The sequence below is a fragment of the Ostrea edulis genome, chromosome 6 (assembly GCF_947568905.1).
Source record: "Ostrea edulis chromosome 6, xbOstEdul1.1, whole genome shotgun sequence".
In the NCBI taxonomy this organism is placed as follows: Eukaryota; Metazoa; Mollusca; class Bivalvia; order Ostreida; family Ostreidae; genus Ostrea; species Ostrea edulis.
The window spans coordinates 74,540,622-74,558,592 of NC_079169.1; the positions used below are offsets into that span (position 1 = coordinate 74,540,622).

Here is a 17,971-nt window from a genome sequence, read left to right on the forward strand (position 1 = left end):
AGTAAACACTCAGTTGAAAAAGTTTATTCGTATTTTGCATTGCAACGTTATGTAACTGGGGATAATTGAGCATGAAATATCATACGACTACTCGTCCTCTTTAGAAATAAATCTGATAGATAATAATTTTCAAACTCATTAACCTTTATCTGGTAGCGAGCTATTAGTAATTATAACTTTTATATTTTGTAGTAGCTGGCTACGAGTAGCTAACTTTTCTTACTTTTAGTAGCTGGCTACTAGTAACTGACTACTAGTAGCTAACTTTTCCTGGTTCAAGTAGCTGGCTACTAGTAGCCAACTTTTCTCTTTTTAAGTAGCCAGTTACTAGTAGCTGGTTACTAGTAGCCAACTTTACCGATCTCTTAAATATACATACAACTGTACTTCATGAAATCCTTAAAAATGCATGATTTAGACTTGTTTACCTAAATCGTTAATAACAGGTGGGCGGATTACACCTTGTAGGCTGTTTAAAAAAGATAGTACACTTCATTTGGTGGACAGGTCTGATTATTTTTATGTAATTCTTAGCTTTATGTGACTTCAACACAAAAAATTCCCAAAACACAATCAAAACAAAGAACAACGAATGTTTCTGTTTTTATGCAAAAAATGAAATAATATCTCTGAATAATGATATAATATAAATGCCTTGTAATAGTAGTGTGCAATTTTCTTTTGTTTGTTTTGTCATGTTTTTAAGATTGAAAATTTTGTTAAATTGTTCATTTGTACGTAGATTAGATCACAGAAAAATTATCTCTATTGAGTATAACGGCATTTAGAAAAAAAACGTATTATGCATTTTCTGTCACAAAAGAGAGGATGTGATAGTTAATCGCTTTAACTCTGTATGCCATCCTCCAAGGAAGGCCGAAAAACACACATTTCAAATCGAAACCGGAAATTATTACGAATATTTTAACTATGAGTGTTGCACGAGTTGCTGGGCTAGTGACAGCTGGGGGCATTGTACTCGGATGGATATATTGGAAAATCAGGAACAGACAGGTAGTAGAAATTGAGGTCGAAACCAAAATACCGGTATGTGTTTCTGAACCACCAGACAAATATGAATATCTTTCTGAACATGACTTGGAAACAGACAGTCACACTGACACGATTCGTTTTGACGGAGTTGTTCTTCATGTGGACGATGAAAATGACCGACAATTAGCAAAAACATTCTGCGAGTTCGTTAAAACCAATTCCGAGTACAGGGTAGGTCTATATGACGAAATTGGTACCGGGGAGACATTACTTCGGATTCCAGGAGAGAGTCTCTTCACACAAGCCCTCTTCCTGTTTGTGCTTGTGACGTCACGGCTTAATCAGGACAATCTGACACGAATGATAATAGAGCTAGGACTCGTTAATTCCTTAGAAGCAAACCAGTTCCGGGTGATCCCAATTCTAACGAATAAACACGCAGAAAAACACAAACCAAGTGAGATCAAAACGCTGAAAGGTATCCCATGTTACTGGCTCGACTCGGTCACAGAGGAAGACGATAAACAAAGATCTAAACATTGTTTACTCAGTCTGCTGAAAACGGGAAGACAAAATTTCCACAGGAGTTTCTCGGAATTGTCTGAAGACTAGAATAGTGTATCAGCTCGTGAGATTAACGCGAACTACAGAAAAAAAAACTGACAATCAACTGCCACCCTTGGCTAGCGAAGATGATATTCCCCAACCTCAAAACGAAAGTACATATACAGTGCTTACATTTCTAATTTATCTACCATTGCGAATGTGTTGATGAAATTATAACTGAATTTTTCAAAACAGTGTTAAGATGCTGGAATACGACAACGAGTATATTGGTATACAGACACTTTGTCTAGTTTATTGAATGGTGAACAGTACTCCCACTGGACCAGAATTCCCTTTCGCCACTTTTTCGGGGAGTGGCGCGGCACAAATAATCACATGCTTTACAATTATTTCCATCATATTATATATCATTTTATTCATTACACTTATTTTAGCATTTTGAATCAGTTACATTACTTAATCATATCCAGCTACCATACCTAAACATTTCTTTCTGAAATAATAAGAAGTTGATTTGTTTGATAAATTCTATTATGGAAATCAAAATTCAGATAATAAATCATATAAATATAAACTTCATGATGCTACACCCCTCAGTGAAAACATTGTGTACATTGGCCGAAATACAGATGTCACAAAACATCAAGCCCAGTTTAGAGTCGTATCTCAACCTCTCCCTATTAAATTTCCGTTTTTGTATGGAAGATTTTGCAATTTGGACAGAATCAGATGTTTGAGGAGGTGGGGTTGACTGTAAAGCCAAACATAGATATTTTTTAAATTTTAGACTGACTAGGGTCAGAAGCTACAAGTTTAGTGTCAAAATAGAATGGGGTGCATAGTCTTATGAGATTAGCATTTTTATACTGTTGCGCACCGAACTTCAAAGAAAATTATTTATTAAAATTGCCATGTCCATATCAATGGTGACCGACCACATTGATTATGAAATATTCGAACTAAAATCAAACACATCAAAATCAAAATCTTGTAATCAACGAGTTTGGCCGCAAAAACAAACAATTGATGTATTTAGATATACATACACAATAATACGGCCAATTTAATTACCAGTCGGTTCTCTGGTTAAGAATTGACATTAAAGTGGAAATGATAACACGATAATGAATAAGACTTTAAATGTTAAACAATTGACCACAGCAGGGTAAACAGCTGTCCGATGTACTTTATTACATAATCACCGACTTTTTTGCAGCCATAAATTACCTGAGGCTGTGACCAGCTCTGTGTGCACTGGAGCGACGCGAGATTCCCGGTCGCACGCGTTGACTGAATAAACAGATTTTGACTGCATAAACAAACAGGCGATAATGTGTCACTGACAAAGGATTAAAAATACAATTTATTGCAAAAAGGGATTTTCGCCACTTTCAATTTTTTTTCGCCATTTTTGAAAAAAATTCGCCATTGGCGAAAATGGCGAAGCCCAGCTCGAGCACTGATGGTGAAATACATGGAGCGCCAAATTAACATAAACTCAAATAATTGAAGATATCTTCAATTATTTGAAGATATCATCAATTCAATTATTGCTCTCTTTAATTGAATTAATGCGCGCATTAAATCAATTGTTGCTCTCATCAAGTTTATCAACTTCATGAAATCCTAAGATTATGATGATATTTTAAGCAATTCATACCGCTTGATTTGTTTCATTACTAGTCTTAAAACAAATTAACAATGGTGGATTTTACAAATTTAAGGTAAATCGTAGTCTCTTCTTTAGCAAAATGTAAATGATAAAAGAAGCAATTTCTTCCACTCTCGGAGGAATAAATGACAAAATCTTTTGATTTACTGAATTACTTTCATGGGAGAACTTACATTTTTTCCAAAAACCCTTAAAATTTGCGTCATTTTATTAATTTCACCTTATCAAAAATGACAGAAAATAGTAAAAATTACTACCGGTACATAGGAGACATATTTCAAGCCTTATCAAATCTATAAAATCCAGGAGCTTCCGGGGGTTTCGCCCCCAGGATCCTCACCAGGGCCTTGCTCTACCACAATTCCTGGATTCACCCCAGATTAATATTTTATTAAACACATTAAAAATCTCCCTGTTTTGCTTTGATAGAAGCTTTAATCAGTGTTAATATGGGGAACAATAATTTTTGATTGGTTCAAATATCATTCATATATTCAAGGTCATACTTGTAAAGAAAATCTTAATTAAACAATGGGACTCATGATACTGCTTTCGTAATAGTATCCATTCATCAGCACATTTCAGTAATGAAAACATCCCATGGGGGTCCAGGTTAGAATAGGTCCTCAGTACCCTTGCTTGTCGTAAGAGGCGACTATTTGGGGCGGTCCTTTGGATAAGACCGTAAAAACCGAGGTCCCGTGTCACAGCAGATGTGACACGATAAAGATTCCTCCCTGCTCAAAGGCTGTAAGCGCCGATCATAGGCCTAAATTTTGCAACCCTTCACCGGCACTGGTGACGTCTCCATATGAAAGGTGAAGATAACGAACAGTGATCAATCTCACAACTCCTAGAACCAATACAAAATAGAGAGTTTGGGTAAACACGGACCCCTGAATATACCAGAGGTGGGATCAGGTGCCTAGGAGGAGTAAGCATCCCTGTCAACCGGTCACACCGTGTACCCAACATCTTGATTAGGTAAACGGAGTTATCCGTGGTCAATATTAGTGTGCCAAGAATGGCCTAACAATCGGTATGAAACAACTCGGACAGCATTTGACCCAATGATACATGTAGGTAGTATTGGCAAACTAGATCGTCACAACGACCATAGAATTTGCGAAATGCTGACTTCCATCGAGACTTTTCAAACCCCTATACCATCAACTTGTTTGTCAGTAGCTTGCCTCGATTTAAAAGCTGACCATACGCAGAACAAGCTCTTGCGTATCGAATCAGTTGAGATATATAAACACCATATGCAGGTGATAATGGAATATTGCTACATAAATATGGGAAGTTGACGATGGAGAAGCTGAAATCATCCCGTTTGTCATACTGTTGAGTTGTTAGTTTGCCGTCAATGTCTACTTTCAATAAAATATGTAAGTATAAAGTAGAAGTGGACGACTCTGTGGTGTCTTTTATTTCGAGTTCGCAGGGATACATCGTATCGACAAATGAATGAAAGTTACCATTGGTAATAGACAAAACGTCGTCGATCTATCTAAATGTCGAATTGAAGGCCACAGCAAGAGGTTTTTTCTTCTCACGTAGAAGTTTTTGAATAAATTCTCATGAAATGCGTCCAATCAACATAGCTCTAATCCGGCTACCATAGCGGCCCTGGACACATGAAATGCGCCCAATCAACATAGCTCTATTCCGACTACCGATTACTAACACGTCAGTCCCTGCCAAATTTAGAAGGTGAGTGTGGTGTGCTCCTGCTTAAAGGATACCAAGTCAGAAGATTCAGCAACAGATACTGGTAGAAGATTCCCAACTGAAATTGTCTTTGAGAAGAATCTGTGTTTCAGGGTGACTTTTCTGGTGTGGTACTGGCTTAACTCCAGGGTGTCTTTTCTGGTGTAGTACCGACTTTACTTCAGGGTGTCTTTTCTGGTGTAGTACCGACTTAACTCCAGGGTGTCTTTTCTGGTGTGGTACTGGCTTAACTTCAGGGTGTCTTTTCTGGTGTAGTACCGACTTAACTTCAGGGAATGTGGTGATCTTGTCCTACTATTGGACCGTGTGGTGTATAGGTCTGCTGGGATGTCTTAACAAGTTGTTGATGATCTTAAACAACATAATGAGTTGGATCTTGGTTCTTTGTAATGACAGTGATTTCCATTCTAAGCTGTCGAGCATTTCTGATATGCTGCTGGTGTGGCGATATCTTCTGGTGGTATATCTAGCTGCTCGCCGTTGACCCATGTCCAGCTTGTTGATTCGCCGCTGACCCATGTCCAGCTTGTTGATTTGCCCTGACCCCTGTCCAGCTTGTTGATTTGATTTTTATGAGGGTTCCATATTGAAGCACAATTTCTTACGAGAGTGAAATATGCTGCTGATTTCGTATCCTTGCTAATGATAGTAAGATTCTTGCGCTGGAAACCTAACATACTGTTTCCATTCTTGAATACTCTGTAAATGTTGTTGTTCTATTATAAATCTTTATCATGGTGATGTTAATTTCCAGGTATTTTGGGGGTTTCTACTTTTTCTAGCATGTGTTCTTTAAGGTAGTACTCATCTGACTCGAGTGACTCTTAGGATGTTGTATTTGTCGGGATGGAAAGAGGAACCTCTCTGCTCTTCCAGTTTTCCTAGCTGTACAATGTCTTTTTGTAACATGTTTGTATCCTTGATGGTATACCACTGCATCGTCAGCAAATAGCCTTGTCTTTGATGTTACACATTCGGGTAGATAATGATAAAAATAATGTTTACAAGTGTCTTCACAACCTGGCTCCTGGATATCTGTCGGAACTGATTACACTATGCATACCGACGAGATCTCTAAGATCGGAATCAGCTGCCTGTCTGGTTACAGACCCTGTAACCAAGACAAAGACTTGTGGAGAACGACACTTTGGAACGGTCTGCCATGTGGACTTAGAAATATACAGAAACTTGACTGTTTTAAAAGAAATTTAAAGACCCACCTATTTCGTCATGCTTTTGATGTGTGATCTGTGATTTTGTTTTTTATATGTATTTATTATTTTATGCCAATAGTGTTTTAGCTTTTATTATTATTTTTTCACGCTGTTTTAGAAATCTTATTTTAAGTGTGTCTATTGTTCGGAGAGTTTGATTTTTGTATTTTTAGCGTGCCGTCCTAAAATAGTTTAGAGTACTTTTAGATACTTTTCATAGTGTTCTACCAAAATAATAATAATAAAAAAACACCAAAAAACAAACAAACCATACAACAACAACAACAACAAAAAACAACCAAACCAAAAACAAAAACAAACAAACAAAAAACAACTAAAACCAAACAACAACACTTTAGCTATCGATCTTAATGGTTTAATTTGATAATTCTACAGATGTGAGATTTTATGTCATACTGTCAATATACTTTCATTTAATTGTGTTTTATTGTTGAATTCCTCATCTCTACCCTTGTAAAGCGACTTAGAGTAATTTGTTTTACATAAGGTGCTATATAAATTTTATTCATTATCATTATCATAATGGCCCGAGGTACTGTCCCCAAGGTACCCATTCTCATTCCCATTCTCTGATACTTACCTGTTGTGATGTATTGCTGAGATCACAAATTCCAGTGGTATGTTGGACTTTATAGAGAACTTTATCGAAAGCGTTTTAGAAATCTAGTATAATAAAGTCTTATTGTTTTCCTTAATTGTCTCATGATGTTGATAATTCATAAACAAGTGTAAGTAGATGTGTTTCGCAACTTCCAGCCCTGAATCCATGTTGCTTCAGATTCACTCAGATTCTATGAATATACATGTAGATGTTTTGTTACTGATGAGTATACCTTGTCCATTCATATTTTTGGAATAAACAAAAAAACAAAAACAAAACAAAAAAATCAAAACTTTAACACATCAATTGAATCTGTTATTACAAGAAGAAGCATAGACTACAATCTCCTTCAAGCAGTCTTGCATGATAATTCTAGGAGACTGAAACAGCCCCCCCCCCCCCCCGGTCAAGATACATCGATATAGTGAAAGCTGGAATTGTAGATCCCGGTGTTGTAGTTATGATACCGGTGTTGTAGATGTTATACTGGTCTTGTAGATGTGACACCAGTGCTGTATAGATGTGATACCGGTGTTGTAGATGTGATACCGGTGCTGTAAAGGTGATACCGGTTTTGTAGAGGTGATACCAGTGTTGTATAGATGTAATACCAGTGCTGTAGATGTAATACCGGTGTTGTGGATATGACATCGGTGTTGTAGGTGTGATACCGGTGTTGTAGGTGTGATACCGGCATTGTATAGATGTGATACCGGTGTTGTATAGACGTGATACTAGTATTGTAGATGTGATACCGGTGTTTTAGATGTGATACCAGTGTTGCATAAATGTGATATCAGTGTTGTATAAATGTGATACCGGTGTTATATAGATATGATACCGGTTGTATAGATATGATACCGGTGCAGTAGATGTTTTACCGGTGTTGTAGATGTAATACCGGTGTTGTATAAATGTGATACCGGTGTTGTAGAGGTGATACCGGTGTTGTATAGATGTGATATCGGTTGTATAGATGTGATACCAATGTTATAGATGTGATACCGGTGTTGTAGATGTGATACCGGTGCTGTAGATGTAATACCGGTGTTATGGTTGTGATACCAGTGTTGTGGGTGTGATACCGGTGTTGTAGGTGTGATACCGGTGCTGTAGATGTGATATCGGTGCTGTAGATGTTATACCGGTGTTGTAGGTGTGATACAAATGTTGTAGATGTGATACCGGTGTTATAGACGTGATGCCGGTGTTTTAGATGTGATACCGGTATTGTAGATGTGATACCGTTGTTGTAGATGTAATACCGGTGTTGTAGATGCATGTGATACCGGTGTTGTATAAATGTGATACCCGTGTTGTATAAATTTGATACCGGTTGTTTTGATGTGATACCGGTGTTGTAGATGTGATGATCCAACGTTTCGGGCCACCAAGGACGAATCGAATGATTCAAGTTTCTTCCTTAACACGATGGCCAGTCAAGAAAATTCCGACAGAAGATTCATAAAGCCTTTAGAACGTGACGAAAGGAAGTCATTAATTTGTATGCAATTCAAATTGACCCCAGATTTCCTCCTCCTTAAATCCGTCACCGAATCTTTATCATAATGTACTTTTAAAATTTCCTATTTGCATTGGTGTATTACATGTTTGTGAATGATATTTCACACATTGGTGCATTACATGTTTGTGAATGATATTTCACACATTGGTGCATTACATGTTTGTGAATGATATTTCACACATTGGTGTATTACATGTTTGTGAATGATATTTCACACATTGGTGTATTACATGTTTGTGAATGATATTTCACACAAGTATAATTTTAGAAACCCACACAAGTGTTCTTACAATAAATTGCTTCCTCTGTTTCCATTTTTAGATAAAATATGTCATTATTAAATATATGTGTGTTTCATTGGAATTAGTTTAGAATGCTTGATTAAGCTTTGCTTCAAGATGTCTCAGTACATTGTATGAAGAACGATAACCGGTGAATCAAAACTTAATTGAGTTGCCGCCCTTGGATTATTTGGAATGGAATTCTGGGTAATGACACACTTCGACGGAAAGAAAGATGGCACCCGTTCATGTAAATGATGCTGATGGGAAACTTAAATGCCTTTGACATGAAGGACTTTGTCAAGTTTTCAGTGAATAGATTCAAACGGAAGTATGCACTTATCATCTTAGACAAGCCAAAAGAGCAAATTATCTGTGAAACTCGAATTTAATGAAGTAGAACCGGCATATTTACGGGATGCTATCATAAACAATGTTGTTTTGGGGTTCATGTCGCTGATGACTAATGTGAAATCACCAATATGATGTGCGACGTGATGCCTACGATTTCTGAGTCCGGTTCGAATGACCGGGAGTCTCAGAGCTCACAAGATGAGGCTAACTTCGAGCAGCTGATGGTGAACATGTTGGATGAGAGGGATAAATTGATGGAAACCCTTCGCGAGACTCAGGACACTTTGACGTTAACGCAGCAAAAACTCGCCGATGTGGAAAAAGAACGAGATTCTTTACAGGGACAATTTCAGACCACGACACCTCAGGTACTTGTCCTCTGAGGTCAAGGGGTTTGCCTATTTTATGATGCAGCCTGCACTGACATCATCGGTTGAGGATTCCGAATAAATCAGACGCCATTTTAAATACATTAAGCAGCCTCGGGATGTACTGTAGTTCATTATATCACCTGTGTGTTGTTATTTTTAAACGACCACCGGTATACAATAGCGTAAAACAATGTCCAGTAGAATTTAAAATACTCCATTGAAAGTTTTGTTTACTTAGCCAATCCTGTATTAAGAAGTCAGTCATAAAAAGAATATATTGTTTGACTGACACCATTATTTACATTGTAGACTTATATAGGTCCTTTGGGTAGAGCAGTGCCAGTTATTCAAATAACTTTATGTTATATAGAATTTATGAATGTGTAACTGAGACACTAATAGTTAAAAATTCATATTAAACATGCAAACTTTTAGATTAACTGAATAGCTGAACATTGAAACATGATGACTTTATACATTAAAGTAGTTTCTCATCTTTCGCCAACTTGCTAAAAACACTCCTTGGCAAGAATTGAGTTTCTAAAGAGTATATATTCCTTGCAAACTATATTTTTTCAAAAGCCTTCCTGAAGCAAATTTGATGAAATAAAAGCATTGATCTCGGAAGTGTTCTTTAATTCATGACCACCTATTGCCAAGATATGTCAATTTAAACAGACTTGAATATCTATTCTATATTTAGCTGTAATTTATTAACAAAACAACTCTGATGAGATTGCTATATCTCTGCAATAATTGATCATAAAATTATTATAAACATCATTTCATAAATGTTGACTTTGTTTTGGGTTTTTTTTTTTTAAAGATTTAATCAGGTTTATTTCATCAAAATTGAGGAGAAAATGCTTCCAAGAGAAGGTTTTTAAGAAAGATGGTTTGATGTGAAATATAGAGGGAAATCTTTATTGGGTAATTCTGACTAATTCATGCCTTTTACACGACTGTACTAGTGTCTGAATTTAATTTTACAAATGCTATCTAAAGACAAGTGGTCTACAGGAAATTTTGTTCGTATAGACTTCCATGTCAGATTTCCTATCTAGACCATGAATAAAAGAGTCTAAATTGAATGAAACATACACATAATAAGCTAATTTTGATATAGCTACTCATCTATTTCTATATATCCACATTATTATTATCAGAAATCTACTTCTCTGACTCTATCTTATATTCAAGCCATTGTTTACAGATTCTGCACACAGACACTTACCATTTTTCATTAATTTAGATATATACTAAAACATAAGTTATACTAAAACATAAGTTCAAACATTTACCTGATTCCTGTACAGGCAACTCTGGGTCCATGACATTTTTTAGTGCTATAGACTGATAGATTCTTCAATTGACATTGTCTATCAATTTGTCCTTAAAATTGTACACTGTTGTACATGTATATGGTTGCACTGAACACATGCTATATAATTGGAATAAGTTGCCTGAAAAGAGATTTGATTCTGAACATCCATTTTTTTGCATATTCTGTTCATGTAATAGTGCAGTGTTTGAAACTCTTTAAAACAGTCTGTGTTTTTTAAAAACACTAAGCTAACCATTCTTGCCTATATGTAAATTCAGAGAGTCTGGATATTTTCTCCCCCATTAGTATCTTACATTGCTATGGTTGTATCAACTTTTAAGCATAATCACTTAGAAACTGGGATTTTTCCGACTATGCAGAAATTTAACATGATTAGGGATAGATGTAAAATTTAACATGAATATCAAGGTGTATTTGAATAATTCTTGTCCATCATGTTTAAATATTGACAGTGTCAGTTTAATGACAGACAGCAACACCAACATTATGCATACAATAACAAAAATATTTTTGTAAGAGATGACCATACAGCATATTGTGCTTCTTATTTACAGCAGGAATTTGCAAGTTTGTCAAAAGAGGTCAACCAGCTACGGGACCAACTTCTAGAGAGGGAGGAAGAGGTGTCGGAGCTAAAGGCAGAAAGAAATAACACTAGGGTAAGTCGATTGTTGTCGTGGTTTTTTTGGGCAACTTCCAGAGAGCAGTTTCGTTGTGGCAAAGGCTGTTCTTATGTTCTGCATAATTGTCTGCACCAATACCTCTGAATTGCATGAAAAATGAATAAACTTGTCTTTTGTAATCCACAAAATTCCCATTAAAGCTTATTTTTGTTTAGTGATAATGTAACAGTGAAGATCAGTTAAGGTCAAGCAGTTGTAGTCAAGAGATCAGAGGTCGTAGGGGAAGATGTTGGACTTTGCGCAACAATTACAGTGTTAAGTGGCTGTAAATGCCTACATTTTTATTTTGATCTAGCATATCATATATGTATGTATTTATACATCTATGTTCTGTGTTTGATCTGCAAGTGGAGGAGGAATTTTTTGGGCCTGTTGTACATTTGTATTGAAGGATATTAATAGGTGACATGGATTACATATTTCAAGAAAACAGAATATCAGAACTATCATTTCTTCTCCGATTATTTTGCAATTTTGATATTTAGTATGTCCAATGTTTCGTTTTCTGTGTTAACTTGGACAACTTTTCAGTAAACAAGTACACGTAACTATATGTATCAGATATTATGTGAGTTCAGGCACTTGGCATCATTTTTGAAAGTGGAAAGGGAGGGGGACAAACGGAGTAAAGTTGACCTTCATATTTGTCTGAATATTCTGAATTAGCAAGAAAAGTAGTTCTGCCTAAGCCCAAAATCGTAGAAAGGAGGGTGATTGGGTTTGTTTATCCTTCAGTGTCCTCAGTACATGCATGAGTTCAATTTATTTTTTCAACCTTGCATTTCCATATCAAACCATTTACTGTTACTATGAAAAGGGAGCAGCTCATAAATTGATCTTTACATGTAAATATAACAAACTTTGTATGTGATGATAACAGGGAAAAGTATGTCGCATGTCAAGAAAAGTGGGGGAGCGGTTTTTGGTAGTAGGTCTGAGTAGGATATTCACTTGCAACATTCAGAAAAATAATCTTCGAATCAGGCAGATGTTTTTGTATTGGAAATAAATCATCTTTAGCCATCACTAATTTGGATACAAGAATTAACCAAGTGAACCAATATTTCCATAACTCCTTTTTCTGAAGAGTTCCAAATATTTTAATTCCAATATCCCATATTGAATGATATACTTGTATTGTTGTGATATTTCATTAGAGAGGGGGGTTGGGGTGTTCATGTTAAATAGCTAATTTTTAAGTAGCCAGACTCCTTTTCATCCAGGCCCTCTTAGATGGTAAAATCATCATTGTGAAATGACAATAAGTTAGTTTTACCAACAAATTGATGGTGTCCCGTGTTTTTTACCTAGTGTTAGACCTTATTATTTTCAAACAAATATTACGCCTTGGTGGTCTAGAGGTAGAATGTTTGCCCTGCATAAAGAGAATCGTGGTTGAAACCCAGGCCGTGACAGATCTGAGTCGTTAAAACAGGTAGTGACGGTTCTATCGCTGAACGTTCGGCATCAGGTGTGAATGTCACAGGTCCTTGGACATGACCTTAAGAATGGTTGTCCCGTGTCACAGTAAGTGTGGCATGCTAAAGAACCCTCACTGCTCAATGATCGTAAGCTGCTGAGGGTAGGCCCAAATTTGAAGCCCTTCACCGGTCTTGGTGACGTTTCCGTATGAGTGAAAAATTCTTGAGGGGGACGTTAAACAAGATACGATTAATCAATCAATAAAATCTTACAAATATTAATTGAGTTTATGATTAATAAGCTGATATTATTGTGAATTTGTGTTATATGTTGTTTTTTTTCTATTTTAAGAACCAGACCTACTTATATTTCATTCCAGTAGCACCAAGGTCCATAAAATTGGGCATGGGCTTTTGCAAATGTTACTTTCACTAGTCTGTTGACTTCTAGTTAAAGGGGCATGGACACGATTAGAGCTGAACATTTTCTAATTTTATTTTTCCATTTTTAATGTTTAGAATGCTTAACTAAGGTATTTCTATTGGTCAGCAAAAATTTGAATGTCAGTTGTAGAGGTATATATGGGAGATACAGAGCTCACAATGCTTTGTTATGTAAACAAGACTCATGCCATGTATTTGTGTAGGGAAAATATATTAGTAAAATTTTCGTTAAAAGCAGATCTTTTAATTAAAAAGTTAATTCTGGACATATTTACAGTCAAAACTGCCATAGCGACCCACTGTATTAAGCGACTCACTGTCGTATGTGACCATAAAAAGTCCCCTCCAAGACGTTACTCTATATATTGTACCTGTATTAAACGACCACCTGTCTGATGCAACCAACGACCATGATTTTTACAACCTTTTCATGTATTTTCACGAAATTTTACCTCTATTTAACAACTATACATTTTTCGATTACACCGCGATTACTACTTTCGATTTTGGTTGAGCCGACTATTCTGGGAATTATCGCCCCTAACACTTTCGTTTTCAAATGCACGACTATTCTGGGAATTATCGCCCCTAACACTTTCGTTTTATATCGCATAGTTTGACGGTGATCTTGTTTAGTAGGCCCTCTGAATTAATTATTATATCCAATCTGTCAACATGCAGGGTCGTGTGTGGTTGATTAATAAAACCCAAGTTGTTGTTTATTTAACAAAATCAAGGATCAGGGAATCAAGGCCGGTGTATTTGAAGGTGTGAATTTCGACAAACTTAAAGAAGTGACGGGTACGCTAGATCGGAAATGAAAATCTACCACTTGTTATACCATTATGTGAAAAATTTGCCCGATTGCGATATAAATCGGGTAAATATTGTGCTTAGGACTGAATTTTTAAACGAAATATTCGCAGTTTTCCTGCATGAGATACTCGAGGTTTCCAGAATAATGACCGAAACTAGCGGCTCACTTCGACATGTCCCGAGTATTTGACACGTCCGAGTTCAAGAAAGTTGCCTGCATTAGTTCAAAGATTAAAACATTTGCTGTGCATGTTCAATGGATATTGTGATTTAATTAATGTTTCTCAAATTGAATAACACATTTCCAGCATGTATTGTATAAAAGGAGACACAACACTTCATCATTTGCTTTCTTACCACAAGCATTGCATTTTTTAGTTACAGTGTACAAGTAGGCTATACATAAATACTCTTTACAACAAAGTGTTTATAAGTTTTAGAAAATTCACATGCAGTTCATTAATGAGATTTAAATCTCATGTAAATGTGTAATATGAAATGCATGTTTATCATTCTTAAACAGATAAATGTAATTTTTGATGAATAATAAATTATGATACAACACATCGTATTCTAGATTTTTAACTACAGTGTATTATTAATTTTATTTTACAACTATTTAAACCATACTTGATATTCTTAATGATAAATTTCAATTACATGTAGTCATTTTCTCCATTGTACAAATTATTTGTGAAATTTTATCAATTAACTGCGGAAAATAGGCAACCTGTATTAAGACACCACCTGTCATGTGACCTTTTTTTCCATTCTCCGTTGGACAGTCTCTTAATACAGGTTTGACTGTGTATAGTTTCTTGTGTTTGGCACATCTCATTTTGTTTTGAACATGCTATTTTCTATCAAACAATCTATATATAAACAAAAACACAACACGAGCATTGTTTACATAACAAAAGAATTGTGAGGACTGTATCTCACTTCTAAAGCTACAACTGATGTTCACTATTTTCTATCAAACAATCTATATATAAACAAAAACACGACATGAGCATTGTTTACATAACAAAAGAATTGTGAGGACTGTATCTCACTTCTAAATCTACAACTGATGTTCAAATTTTGGTTGACCATTAGAAATACTTTAGTTAAGCATTGTAAACAATAAAAATGGTAAAATAAAATTTGAAAATTTTCAGCTCAAATCATGTCCATGATCCTTTAGATTGACCCCGGGATTGAATTGGGGTAATGATACTATTCAGAATTCATAATACTATTAGAGAGAAAACTTGCATCATACATGAAAGAAATTTGAATAAAAATTGAAGCAGTAAATTTTTCTTCAGTCTAATAAGCAATCCAGTGACAGTCTGAATGGTCAGCACTCGCAAAGGTTTTTGATGAAGACTGCAGTATTAAACATAGTTTATAAAACTTTACTGTGTATCAGTATGAATGAAATGGATGCATGGAAAGGAATTTAGTCAGTTTTATTATATCTTCATAATTTACTTGGATGTAATGATACATGTATATCCATAGAAAAATTTTTGAATGGTAAATTACCAAGTCACTTTCATTTTCAATTTTGTTGTACACTCACTCAAAGTGAGAAAGTTCATTTGTATGGACAAGACAATCTGAGAATGGCTTGCATGATTTGAAGAGTAGTGATACAAATTTATTCTAATATCAAATTAATGTAAATACATTTACGTCCAAAATTAACCTGCCAGCTCAGTCCATTATTGATTTGTTATCATTCTCATGTTAACAAACTATTAGTACATAAACCTATTAATAAGGTTGAATTGGCAATTTGCAGAAAGTGTGGCGAAGTTCAAGTTATATTTATATGCTATTAGCAGAAAAAGAAAAAGGTGATGGGATGTCTTAACTAATTTATCTTCTCATTCTAACATATGGCCACATATCTCTCCAGTACACACTGCTATATCCTTTCAGCTGTTGTGTAATAATTAATGATAAAAGTATGTGGACTTAAAATCAGATTTATAAAATTGTTTTAGTGATGGTGTTTTAAAAAAAATGAGGGCCGTAAGTTGTGGGAGTGAGTTGTGTATTAAATAAAATGATTTTATGCTTTGCTACATTTACGCTTCATTTGTAACAATAGTGGAAATTTATACCATGTTAGCACTGTGTGCAGGTAACACTGTTTCCAAGTGTTCTGTTCCATTCATTGGTCAATCGCATTCATGTACTTCCACAATGTACTTGTACAAAATTATTTGGGCTCTGCATTAACAATGCTGAAGCCTTATAGGAACCACATTTTAACACAGCCAGTGTACTGAAGTTGCCTATGAGTACATATGGTGTTTATGGGGTTGTTTTGTCATTATGGGGCTAACCTTTTCAAAACAGCATATACTGCAAGTGAAAAGTAAGTTATCTTTTAAGCCCCTAGATGAAATATGTCTTTAGCGTAATGTCAATGACATTTTGTTTTTACAGAGTAGGTCTACTGTGTTTTTTGTGTGTGTATGGTGTATATGAGGTTGATATAGTAACCTCACAGGATAAGATTGCACACCTCTGTGGCCATCCGTTTTCTTCGTCATTACATTCTTTGTGACATAGGTTTTAACATAATGCTTTAAGTATTTGATACAAAGGCAATTGACCATTGAAGGAAAACATATATTTTGGAGTCATGAGGTCAAGGTCACAACAGAGCCTCAATCCAAATTTAATACACCTTCATTTTGACACACACCATCTGTCCATCATTACCTTCGGTGTGACTCGATATTGTTGAAGAGTTTTCAAGAAAAAAATTTTGTATTTTCATACAAAAGTACTTTATCATGAAAGGAAGACACTTGTAGATTTTTTGCTTGTGAAGTCTTAATTACAGCAAACATCTACTACACATAGAGTGATCATATTTCATACAAAGGTACCATAGTTGAACCTGCTGTCGAATATGGAAATGCAGATCTGGGAAAAGAACATTATCACTCCTTTTTGTCATTACAAACATTAAAACTAAATATGCTGTATTCTTTGGATGTCACCATAGGAATAAAAAGCATGTATTTTATGTCTAGCTATATAAGTTATACACTTTCTGAAAATTATACAATTTAACTCGGTTGGATTAAAAAGTAATCAAGCTTGTAATTTCCTATTTAATTATGTATTCTCTGAGTTGAATAGTGAATGCCCCATTTCAAAATATTTATGATCACATGACGTTGCGCGCGGAATTTCGAAAGTTAACAACTACAAGGCAACGTGAAAGCATGCATGACCTGCAGGCTGTTGATGGGACACATTTAACGATACAGACAGACAGATTTAAACAGGGTAGAGAGAACCACTTTAAGCAATAGAAAGGAGTTAAATTTCAAGTTTAAATTGAAATCACCATTCAGAACGACTATATACCGTAACTGATAACTCCCATGATGTTTCTAATAATATTTTTCTTGCGAGCTTGCGCACAACCACCATAAATGTCACTCCTTCATAAACACGCACTAGAAAATCATCATTTTCTCCTTACGTTCAGTAGACCAGTACTCCTTTAATACCCGTATATGATTACAGTCGAAATTGTCAAATTGTATTATTTTTCATAGTTTATCATACTGACAAAACTTTGGTATACTTTGATCTAGGTTTTAACATAAAACAAAATACTGTTTAATACGGCACATATATCTTCGATAAATTCTGTGTCATTAGTACTTTTTATATATGAATGAAGTTCTCTACCAAGCCCTTCCTGACTGTTCCAAATACAAAGCTAAATCAGCCATGTTTACACAGTGGCAGCTCTTTTTTATCAGAAGAATATGAAGTATACACTAACGATAATGAAAGTGTATGACATTGAAACCCATGATTATGAATAAAACAAGATGTGTAGTGCAGATGAAGTCACAGAGGTAGTTATATTTTTAACAATTTGCGATTCTCCAGAGACCCTTTCAAAG

The 17,971-nt window shown here is 35.4% G+C and overlaps 1 protein-coding gene across 7 annotated transcripts in view; it reads left to right on the forward strand.

Annotated features, from left to right (window-relative positions):
- The first annotated feature begins 8,789 nt into the window (after positions 1-8,789).
- Positions 8,790-17,971, forward strand: part of LOC125683909 (liprin-alpha-1-like) — a 41,255-nt gene continuing 32,073 nt past the window's right edge. For 3 of the 7 annotated variants that reach the window (XM_048925447.2, XM_048925445.2, XM_048925449.2), the window contains exons 1-2: positions 8,805-9,330; positions 11,233-11,337. In XM_048925447.2, coding sequence (XP_048781404.2) covers positions 9,091-9,330; positions 11,233-11,337 — 345 coding nt within the window. In that variant the 5' untranslated portion in view covers positions 8,805-9,090. Of the gene's footprint in view, positions 9,331-11,232; positions 11,338-17,971 lie in introns of all 7 variants that reach the window. The other 4 variants (XM_056140760.1, XM_056140759.1, XM_048925446.2 and 1 more) reach the window with 3 other exon arrangements.